At 31.0% G+C, this 11177-nt stretch overlaps 2 protein-coding genes across 3 annotated transcripts; one reads left to right on the top strand and one right to left on the bottom strand.

Moving 5' to 3' along the window:
* The first annotated feature begins 974 nt into the window (after positions 1–974).
* Positions 975–2655, top strand: LOC111512279 (uncharacterized). 2 transcript variants are annotated; one of them, XR_012464717.1, is made up of 2 exons: positions 975–2425; positions 2477–2655. XR_012464717.1 is itself a non-coding variant. In XM_023168390.2 (2 exons), exons 1-2 carry the CDS (start codon positions 2333–2335, stop codon positions 2576–2578), a joined length of 189 nt encoding a protein of 62 aa, XP_023024158.1. In that variant the 5' UTR covers positions 1908–2332; the 3' UTR covers positions 2579–2655. The 2 variants fall into 2 exon arrangements, 1 of the variants encoding a protein (XP_023024158.1); XM_023168390.2 differs by having other exon boundaries at positions 1908–2425; positions 2483–2655.
* Positions 2656–2860: 205 nt separating this feature from the next.
* On the bottom strand, positions 2861–11009 carry LOC111512253 (transmembrane protein 145). The gene is made up of 5 exons (XM_023168356.2): positions 10280–11009; positions 9790–10195; positions 9538–9675; positions 9228–9483; positions 2861–9167 (listed from the first exon to the last, which is right to left on the bottom strand). The coding sequence occupies exons 1-5, from the start codon at positions 10756–10758 to the stop codon at positions 8929–8931; spliced, it is 1518 nt and encodes a 505-aa protein (XP_023024124.2). The 5' UTR covers positions 10759–11009; the 3' UTR covers positions 2861–8928.
* Positions 11010–11177: the final 168 nt, after the last annotated feature.

The raw sequence follows: 11177 nt of genomic DNA, 5'->3' as shown, positions 1-11177 counted from the left end.
TGGAATTAATTTTTCTATTCTGAAAACTATTTATGTATTCCACAAATGCCACTCATTTAATCACAGATGGACATGAGTTCAACCATGAATTCAAGCCCTTCCATTTCCAGAAGCTAGGTTTGAAACTTAACATGTTAGAGAATATGGAAATGAATAAATTTAAAAAATCTCAATATCTTATGAACAATCAAACTGAATTGAATAATTCGCCATTATTGAATCTGTTCATTTTCAGGCAAAAATAGATAAGTACCTACACTTATGATACTTATGATTCATTCATTAAAAAGTAGGCATAAAAATAGGTAATATGTTAGAGTATAAAAAAGTTGTAATTTAGAAGTAACTTTTTGTTTACGCTTTTATAGTGAATGTCATACATTTAAACTGTATTAATTAGTTTCAATATGAATTTTCATCAAGTATCAGCCAGTTCTATTCAATCTATGAATGATATATCTGATTCGATTCCATAACGAATGTTTGAAAAACTAACTGAATAGAGAAAAGTGTTTTTTGTATAATTCAGTGTTCAGTGTTTCGAAAGTATTTTCCTTTCGTGTAATTCATTGTTTATATAAAAGTAGCTGTTTCGAGAGGGTTTTTTTCCAGTTTGTGTCTGAAAAGTTACTTCTTTGCATGATCTACACATCTTTGTATGGAGTTAATTTTTTGAAATTGATTTGATTTTTTCTTTCCTTTGGAAGATTCCCACATGTTTTATATAAAGATGGAGAAGTAGAAAGCCGAAACCTTTCTGTTCCAAAAATGAATCTCTCCTAGAAATATACCCCTTTCAATTTAAATCATTTTCTCTCGCTAACCATGTGAGTAATGTAACGTAGCAGAATTAATCCACATTCAGTTGAAATTCTCGCGATAAAAAATTGAAGGGGAATTGTAACTCACAATTTTTGAATTGTGACGTGCCAAAATCACAAAATACTAACTGAAATACCTACATTGCTCTGATAATAGAACTTTTGGCATCAAAACTGGCATGAAAATGACACATCACCACACTATATCTTAAATTTAGCTTTCTACTGTAACATTACCATCACCATGACATTGAGTGGCGCAGTATATGTTAATCACCTTTCAAAAGGATCGTAGTGAATATATTTGAATTTCTTTTGAAACATCCCAAAAAATATCTGATGGTAGTAATGACTTATTAATGAATATATAACTGAAATAAGAGAGTTCTTGTTCCGATTCGAAGGTTTAATGCAGTACACATTTGTTCCTTCATAACACAATAGCCGGTCATAGAATGTCCTCAGAACTGCATCCTGACCAGAGCCCAAAAAAGGGATTCAAACATTATCAATATAGAAGATATGTACGGTGCCACTTTACTCATAGTTGAATGGAATGATAGAACGACACAACAAAATGATCCTCATCCAGGGTGGTTATCGTGGAAACTAGTGGTTATGTCAGGTGTCTGTTTCTTCACAATTAACCATGTTTCAACCAAAAAAACACAAGACGCGGTTCATCTCATACTTTAAATTATCAGATGGCTATATAACCACGGAAATCTTACCGAACACATACTTTTATACAAAGGATGTAATAAAATTCACATTAGATACATTCATAACATATTATTTGTCTTTCGATTTGGAAACAAGTTTATTATTAGTCTGATTTCTGAAAGCTAGTTTCACATGTTCAAATTGGCTAAAAATTCTTTCAAGATTATGAGATTAGGAACCTAATGAAAAATAAAAATTAAGCTATGGTATTTGAGGATTATTATTATCAATATCATTCAAATTGTAGATACTGACATTATTATAAAAACAATTATTATTTTTAAAGGTTGAGATAACTGTTTTGAAGTAACAATTTTGTGAGTTTTCTTAAATTTCGTACACAAAGGCTGCTAAGGTTAGTGACCACCACTCGATTTTTTATTCCCAAAATGAGGTTTATTTTATGCTTCTCCTGATGGAAGGTGTCATAATTTAAATATCTACCAGATGCACATAGCTTTCTATACCACGGAGTTATTAAGGAATTAGCATGTCGTCGTATCAATAGTCGTATTCGGATTAATTAGGACGATCCTAGAACAGTCCGAAAAAGTGCACAGTTGTTGAGGCTGAAATTTTTGCGCGAGTTCTTGCTCATGCTCAGTGGGGCAACTGTTTAGAATTTGGAACCGTCCTAGAATCGTTCCCGTTCCGGAATACGCCTTTGATTTGACAGCTTTCACGATTAACTGTGAAAAAATTGGCGTTTTAAATACACGAATATTGCATTTATTCGGAAGGGCAGAAAATGATTTCGAAATAGTCAGAAAAAAGACTCCATTTTAGTTATGTCTCCTGCACATGGTAAACAGGAAATATCTGATCCTGTAGAAGAAATGTTGAAAAAAACTGGTTGTATAAAACTCCACTACAAAGTACAGGTTATCTTCATTCAAAAATATATTTGAAAAGCCTTTTACTAAAAATGTTAGTTTTAGGAGTGCATTGCCGATACCAAAGATTGGAGAAAATGTCAGGATCAAGTATCCCAGTTCAAAAAATGTATGGCTAGATATAAAGACAACAAAAGTTGATTATATAATTGTTATTTACCTGTAAAAGTGTTAAAAGTTTGTTCAGTGATACAATTATGAATGTTTTACTAGGAAAATTGACTTCTTTCATGGCAACCAAAATGGTCATTATAGTACGAACTGATTTAAACATGGGCCGTGGAAAATTAGCTTCTCAAGTTGCCCATGCTGCTATTTTGCTTTTTCAGTCATCTATGAAAACATCACGTTCATCTTTAAAATTATGGTTGAGTATGGGTCAACCCAAAATTGTTCTCAAAATTGATAATGACTGTGAGAGAGTTTTGGAAGATATTTTTCACAAAGCAAAAAAAAACAACTTGAATGTATGCTTGGTGAGAGATGCAGGAAAAACTCAGGTGGAAATAGAAACTTTAACAGCTGTAGGAATAGGTCCAAACTGCGAGAAAGAAATTAACAAAATAACTGGTGATCTTAAATTGTTATGACTATATGTGTACAATACTTTTCATTAAATCAATTTTTCTATGCATCATATTTTATGAGTTTCAAATACAAAAAATTTGACATGAATCGCTGAAAGAGGTTCACTTTCCGTCTCTCTGCAGTTTTTATTACAAGGACGACTTGGTATTACCAGAGACCAAAACTTACATTCATAATAATATACCAGACATCTCTGTTTCAAACTGCCATATGTCTTCAGTGGTAGCACGCTTGGTCATCTGCCAAATGTAAATGAGATTCGTTTTTCACTGTTTCAAGATTTCACAGCAAGGGCAAGTAGGTCACATATGACATATTCTGTTAATTGTATAGAAGTCGTTTGCGTAAAGGGAGCTTTGATTATGTCTGAATGAGTTCAAACTGCTGCATCTTTGACCCAAAATGAAAAGGAGATCTGAACCCCAGATGATGTACCGGGAAACAGGAGAAGGTTGATGAAAAAAAAATGAAGGTATTTGTCATTGCACCTGAACGGCTTTTTTTCCATGTACAAATTATATCAACCTCAATATTTAAAAAATGTATTTTCTCGGCATGGACTCTTCTTCATATTTTTTGAATGAAGGGTGATTAACTTCACCCCATAATAAGGTTAATTCCCCGGAACTTGTTGACTTATAACTTTGAATGTTAATCCAGAGAGAACAAGAAATACAGAAATCTTCAAAGTACCATCTTAGCATACTATGGCCAGAATGAGTATAGGTAGTAACATTTTGAGACTTGCTAACACTTACAATGTGGATTTAGAACTTTTTAATTCTTCTTTGAATTCATTCAAAAAGATTGTAATTGATTAGCTCATTTTTGCCTGTTTTTATATTTTTTCCTTACATCTAACTGATAGTTATGGTACATATGTGTGAATTTAATTATTTTGTAAAAATAGGCAATGCCGCAAATAAATACATATTCTTCAGTGAATCATTTCAACACTTCCAAAAAAGTTCTCACAATTTGATCGACTTTTCGGTGAGTGACCACCTTTCCTCTTTTTGACAGTATGTGCGGTGAGAACAAGTAGAACACTGCGTCCATTTCCTCAATGCCTTTGATAATGCCTAACACAGTTGCAATCAAATCGCAGGCATGAAAATATACGACAAACTCTGAAAATAGTCAAAGATAAATTTGTGACTTTTTGTATATTTCAGTTTTGGAAAAGACAATTTCAAGATGTTTTGATCATTTCTGGCCTAAAGGTTCAATAACTAAACTGTATTTTGCCTTAAAAAGTTTGCAACTCTCCAAACTTTCTCAAAAATTGTCCTTAGCAAATGCCTGTTTATGAATGTCCTTATAGCTTTCCAACTTTCTCAATTATTAACTTAAAGGTGATGGCTATCAATGGGAATTTCTCTTTGAAATGCCCAAACATTCTATGGCAATCCTTATATTTGTCAATAAATAATTGTGTACGTCTAATAAGAACATGTAGTGCGAACATATCGAGAAATATTTTATTGGATAATATAAAATATAATTTAACAAATGTGCAGATTATAGTCTAGATGAAGTTGAGAATAATAAAATGAAAAGAAATAAAAATGAAAAATATTTCATATTCACTAGAAAATATATTAAAACGAAAAATAAAAGTAAACATTGTAAATGTATTTTAAGGACAATCCTCCAACTTCATCTAAATTGAGACAATTAGGTGTATTAATTGGATTACGTGTGTAATATAATATTAGAAATATTTTTAAATTGAGAATAATGGTAATTTTTCACAAAAATACGTTTTGATAAATACCATTAATTATTTACATTTCTTCCTCATAAATTACTCAAGCCGAACAAATAACGCAAAATACACTGTATTTTTGGTACATGTCAAATCAAAAACAGATTTACACAATTGTACTAATCCCAAAGAATATCACTTTCAAATCCTTCCCTTTCTAGTATTCAAGAAACAAATTGAAAAAAAAACAATAAGAAATATATTTGAAAAATCAAAAATCGTCTATCTCCATAAGGTATCTTCTACCTCAAATAACATATATGTGAGGTCAATATCTCTTTCCTCTTTGTCAGTAATAACATTGCAATCAAAATGGGAGAGAAAAAGGATTTTTGTAGTTATTCATATTTTGCATCAAACAAAGTAGGTGCTATTATTATTTCTAGCGAAGATCTCGTGTTTTGAAATATCTGTAAGCTTTAATTTCATTTGATTGTTTCGATGGTTAGCATCAATCAATCATTGGTCACCGATGTTCGATGTCCATTCTTTTGTTAGTGTTTGATTATGCAAAACAAAAATGAGGAAAAGACACATATTTAGGCCTAGCTCAAAGTTAGCTGTCAGACACTCTGTACTAAATGGAAATACATTTTTGTAAATGAAAATATGTAATTATCAAACTCGTAAATTTCATTATCAGTCTTGTTTTTTTTTTAGTTTCAGTATTTAATTTCATGAGATTAAATTTGCCATAAACCAAAAATTTACTATTACTTTTGCTTTATTAATAAGTCTCGAATTAGTTCCTTCACAAAGTGCTGTTGAAAAAAAATTAATGACAATTTTCTTATAAAGATTTATACTTTTTTAATTTCAGTATTAGAGTAAATGTTCTTTCTTTAAATTCAACAATGAAAAAATCATCCAAAGTCCCATAATGATTTGATATATAAATAATACAATATATAATTTTTAAAAAGTATGATATGAACAATATCGGCAATATTTTCGTAATATCAAAAAAGTGTCCATATCAAACATGGAAACACATTCGGATGTTTTTCAATGAATAATAATAAAATAAATTCAGTATTAATTCATTATAATTGATTGTGCTGGGCAAATGTCTATATTTATACGATAACTTCATAAATATACAACTAAAATTTATGATGCCAAAAAGACCACAGAAGATAATTTGAATAGTTGTGTGTGATAGGGCATTTAGCTGGATAACTGTAGAGGTCATGAATATGATAATGGAACCAATATGCATGGAGTAAAACTGTCATCCAGAAACGAACATTCAAAATTAATGCACCTATTTTGTACCTAATGAGAATTACAGTTGGAATATCGTCCTATGGCATGAATGTGCAATACTCTTAACAAAATCAGATTTCCAGAGACTCCAACAGGTTTAATTTCTGTCATTTATTTTCTATATGTAAAATGTCGTAAATGGTGTTGAGATTGTGATCGTTCTCCAAAAGGCGGAACATAAAATATGGTACCTTCAAGACACTCCCACATACTGGAAAAACAGATAAAATAAAAAGACTACTGAATAAACAAAATATTAACAAGTTACACATAGACAGGATAACATATCAGATATCTACAAACTAACATACGGATCATGCCCAAAAGTTTAAAACGAGAATCAATGAATATAAAGAAGTTTGAAACTGAATAAGACCAATTCCACCTATGAGTGCCACCTTTTAGAAAACAATCACAATTTTAATACTACATATAGAAAATAAAGGACAGAAATTGAATCTGCTAGAGTCTCTGGAAGTCAATAAGGCCAAACATTCAAATTCCCCATTAAACGACCAACAAGAGGTTAACCATTCACCATTGTTAAACCTTTTTTCATAATTACATTTATTCATATTGAAAATTTACGTACTGTCCAAAAACCGAGATTGTAATTTGTTTGAAAAATTATACCTATTATCTCATTTACTATTAACCAATTTAGAAACTTACTGTTTCCATTATCATGGATACTGTTATTATTGATTTTCATAAAATAATGGGTCAGTATATTCATAAGTGGTTAACGGAGAAATATATTTTATACAGACAGATAAAATTATGGACACTATGAATGGAATGTGTCAACCTAAGTGAGATGCACTAAAGCAGCATGTATTACATACAAAAATTATAAGTGTGTGATAGTAAACTTCTGAAGCAAAACATGTTTTGCAAATATGACGGTGAAAGATCAAATATTGATAGAACTGATATCTATGTAAGATAAATTAACTGAAGGGTACCTAAACTTAGAAGCAATTCCGAGAATAATTATTACTAACCCACCACACACAATTGTGTCTAGAGAATAAAAAATAGTCGATATACATTTAGAACACTGATGAAAATTCAGCTTCCATCTTCTTTCATTTCTTAAATTTTTAATTCTATCTGAGACATAAAATTTTGTCAGTCAATTTCTTTCAATTATCTATTGAAATGGTTAAATCATCATGGGGGAAAAACTAACGAACTAATTCAAAAATGACATTATTCATCAGAACGAGGATTTATTTTTTAAAACTTGTAAACTCTATTCTTAAAACGCTTTTTTGTGAAAAATCACCAGTAAAAAAAAAGGTTTTGTAATTCATAAATGCAAAGACTATCGATAAGTAACAAGTAGGTACACATAATGTTAAATTCCCCAATTATGAGGTAATTATTTACCTTGGCACAAATTACCACTCATTTTACATGTTTAAAGGAAAAAAGGTTACAAATATATATTAAAATCATAAAAAACTAATATAAAAACTATAATTCATCACATACCCTTTTTGAGCAATACAAAACTTAAAGCAAATAAAAAATTAGGAAATCTATATCATTACGGAAAAGTGTAGAATATGATAATTAATATAGTTGAAAATACAAATTCAGCAGAAAGGATCTGAATTTCCTTTCATGCGTAAGTTTTTTCTGCTGGAATGAACAAAATTTGTCACAGAGAAGAAACTTAGAATGCAATACTGTGTGGTAAAAATGGTTCAATAATTAATTGACTTGCAATTTCGGGGGAACAAATTTTTTCATATCTTTCCATTTGATTAATTCAATTCTAGTTTTTATTTTACTTCAGATAAATTAAATAGATATTGGTACCTGGTAATGTATAAATACCGTTCAGATGTACCAATAACTTGATTTTCTAGGATAAATATTTCCCAATTATGATAACATTGATTCCTTCCTGAGGTATTTTTTTTTACCACAAAATATATGTAATAGGGTTAATCTCATCCATAGTGAGAGGTGAAATCTGTCACTTCGTAATATCACTTTTTGCATGGAAAGTGTTTGACCAACTTTGTTTTACACTGTCAAAGTTTTAGTTTTCAGTTTATTATTTTTGAAATTTTCACTACATAACTTGGACAAATATTCATGATACTGAACCTTTTGTAATATATCCTGATACAACTTATACAAAATGTATGGACGGAAAAACAGTGGAATTACTATGGGATTCATCAAAATTAGAGTATGAGTCTACTTCATGCAAAGTGAGGAAAAGCATTTATCATTTCAATATCAGTCAAGAATATCTGTCAATGAATTTTCACACAGCTTGTCAAGTGAACTATGAAAGCTTAAGGTAAGAACAGCACACCACTGCTTTAGATATAAAAAAATGAATTGACTTGTATCACATTCATAGTTTATCAGGGACTTGTAATTTAATCTATCTGAAAACAAAATAGGTTTCAGTGGTTCACATCATGAATTTCTCAACTTTAGATTTTTAGAAATTGACCTGATTCTGATGTCATGTATGGAGATGCTGTGAATTATTTGTATCACAGGTTTTATTGGCTAAGATGTACTAGTGAGAGATCCATTTAAAAAATGATACAAAGAATAAAATATTCACTCAACAAGCACAATTACCCAAAACAAACCTAATATTTTTCCAACTGGAATAAACTCAATTACTTAAAGCATACAAGCACTTTCAAATTGTTACATATATAAAAGATTTAAAAATAACATTTTCTCTCAGATTCATACAATTAAATATTAAAAAACTAATAACACATTGCGTCATTTAAGACACCAACATCTTACCTACACAAACACACTTTTATCTTAATCTAAACCTACAGTACCAATTTTTCATAAGAATATCATAAGCTCATTGTGCAGCCTAAGCATTGATGAGTTTGGTTTTCTGCGGATCATCATATTTACAGATCTCATAGGAATTTATGCTACTCATAGAAGTGTAGGAGTTGTTCACAATGTGAGGAGCTTCGTTGAATTCATCTAGTTCTTCTAGGTCGGCCGATGAAGGCCCTTTCAGAAGGAAATACTGCTCAGAACGTGTTGGCCATAATAAATGAGCCATAACACAGTAGGCAAAGCAGTCTGCTGAGTAAGTTATACCTAAAAATGGGAGTTTTTTCACAAAAAAAAATTAAATGTCCCTACCAAACAAACTCTTACCTAATAATAGTTTGAACCTCCATAGAGCAGAAACATGAAGAGCAATCAGAGCTAAAATAGGCAAGTAGATGAACCAAACTAAGCTTGAGGCACCAAAATGCAACAAGAAATTCAGTTTTTGTGTGTTATGTTCATACAACATTGTTGTGCGTAGTTCATACAAGAACCAAACCATTATCAACGATCTGAACACTATTATTAACCATCCTGGCCACGTCTGATATTCATCTATATCTTCAATTATATCAACTTCAGTCTGAAATTGTTAACAATTAATATTTGATAAATCCTGAAATGTTCAAAAACGAACCAAATTCCAAACATATAGTAATATATGTACAATTCCATATCCCAGCCATATGGCAAAAACTAGTGGTTTCCAAGTTAATTCAAGACGAGTGACAGCCCACCCTTTGGCTAGTAAAAGAAGCAGAAGCATAAACGAGGTCTGTAAATAAGTTTAGGGATAAATATTTGGTTTCAAATTTTCGGTATGTATAAGTATTTTGTGACTTTATTTAAAAGACAAAATTCGATGTCAAAATTTTGATAATGAACATACCCTGGATAAAATGTCGAAAATATCTCCGGTCATTGCCATTTTTGGAAACCCTTCTCCATCCAAAGCGAATTTTAGAGTATGAATTAGGATTAAACACAAGGCTACAAAATCCAATAACAAACTAGCAGTAAATAATCTTGTAACTGGATGTTTTTGAGTTTTCACTGCATGACACTGAAGAGGCACAAGGACCATGTAGCACAACCAAAACAAAATGTAGAGTTCTAATGTATTCTGTCTATGAAAAGAGAATTGATACGTGAGTGTACTATAAGCAGAGTTGTTTGGGTTTCCATTCACGAGCCAAATATCATATTCTATTTCATATGGTGTGTAGGTTTTATATTCTTGCCATTCACAAGAGGTGGCATTATGAAAACAAGCCACCATAGAAACATACCAAAAACTGAAATATAAAATAATCAGAACCTTCACGTCATTCTATAAATCATACTGCAAACAGTTAAGTATATTATTATTGGCAACTTACGATGGTTGCTTAAAGTCTTGTATGACATAAGTGAATTGGTGACCGCTAACAACATTCCATGGATTGTCTTCATCTTCACAAAGTTTCCCTTCAGGACATGGTACCTTTCTTAGATAATCTTTTCCATCAACACTACATTTACTATCATAAGTCCTAGTTTTCAAAGTATGAAACATTCGTCTGCAAGCTTCATTTCTGTTATATATGCCCCTGTTCTTGTAGTAATCTAAGAAATATGATCTATCCAGAACAGCAAAAGTAATAGGATACACGAAGGAATTTTTGGAAGTGATATTTCCAAATATGTATCCATGGGTTGCTTCTGCTTGATGATGATCAGTCTTTTGAAACCCAAACTTTATCAAAAATTTAAAAAAATCGTTAGATTTGAAGGATCCTTTCAAGTGCGTGCACTGTCCTATTTGTATGAATGAATAAATTAAAACAGTTATCACTGAAAAAATGTAATTTTTATACATTTTTGTTTGAAAATATGGTATTTCATGATATATACTTGAAAATGTCAAAACAAAGTGTCAATTTCGAATGTCAAAATGTTTTTTCTTTTTCTTCTCAAATCTCTTATGCTTGCATTCAGCAAGCGGTTAAATGCGCCTGAACAGGAAGCATCGGCCAATAAAGAAGAACTTCACCATTGAAATGGTAGACGGTAACTGCAGGATGAAATTGAGGCGCTTTTTTCTTCGCTGAATGATTACGCTGTATAATCTAATAATCAACTGTTTTGATTTTGTTTACAAAGAACGAATCTTGATCAGTGATCGTTGTCGAAGTTTGGTATTGCAACTCGTCGTTGGTACTGTTGGTACTTGATATTCAAGGATTGAGTCTTCTGTCGATATCATAGATGCCGTCTTCATAAGAGAAGATATCTACG

Source organism: Leptinotarsa decemlineata, unplaced genomic scaffold (genome assembly GCF_025532065.1).
Source record: "Leptinotarsa decemlineata unplaced genomic scaffold, Ldec_3_MD MMD2_tig00000035_RagTag_RagTag, whole genome shotgun sequence".
Classification (NCBI taxonomy): Eukaryota; Metazoa; Arthropoda; class Insecta; order Coleoptera; family Chrysomelidae; genus Leptinotarsa; species Leptinotarsa decemlineata.
This window is presented reverse-complemented; position numbering and strand designations above follow the sequence as displayed.

What these genes read in the sequence shown, in the direction of transcription:
- LOC111512279 (XM_023168390.2), top strand. Translation starts at nt 2,333, where the DNA reads ATGTCTCCTGCACATGGTAAACAGGAAATATCTGATCCTGTAGAAGAA. An exon ending in AACTCCACTACAAAGTACAG is followed by an intron (nt 2,426 to 2,482) that starts GTTATCTTCATT and finishes TGTTAGTTTTAG; the next exon opens with GAGTGCATTGCCGATACCAA.
- LOC111512253 (XM_023168356.2), bottom strand. Translation starts at nt 10,758, where the DNA reads ATGTATAAAAATTACATTTTTTCAGTGATAACTGTTTTAATTTATTCA. An exon ending in TTTTCGACATTTTATCCAGG is followed by an intron (nt 9,676 to 9,789) that starts GTATGTTCATTA and finishes ACTTATTTACAG; the next exon opens with ACCTCGTTTATGCTTCTGCT. An exon ending in GAGGTTCAAACTATTATTAG is followed by an intron (nt 9,168 to 9,227) that starts GTAAGAGTTTGT and finishes TCCCATTTTTAG; the next exon opens with GTATAACTTACTCAGCAGAC.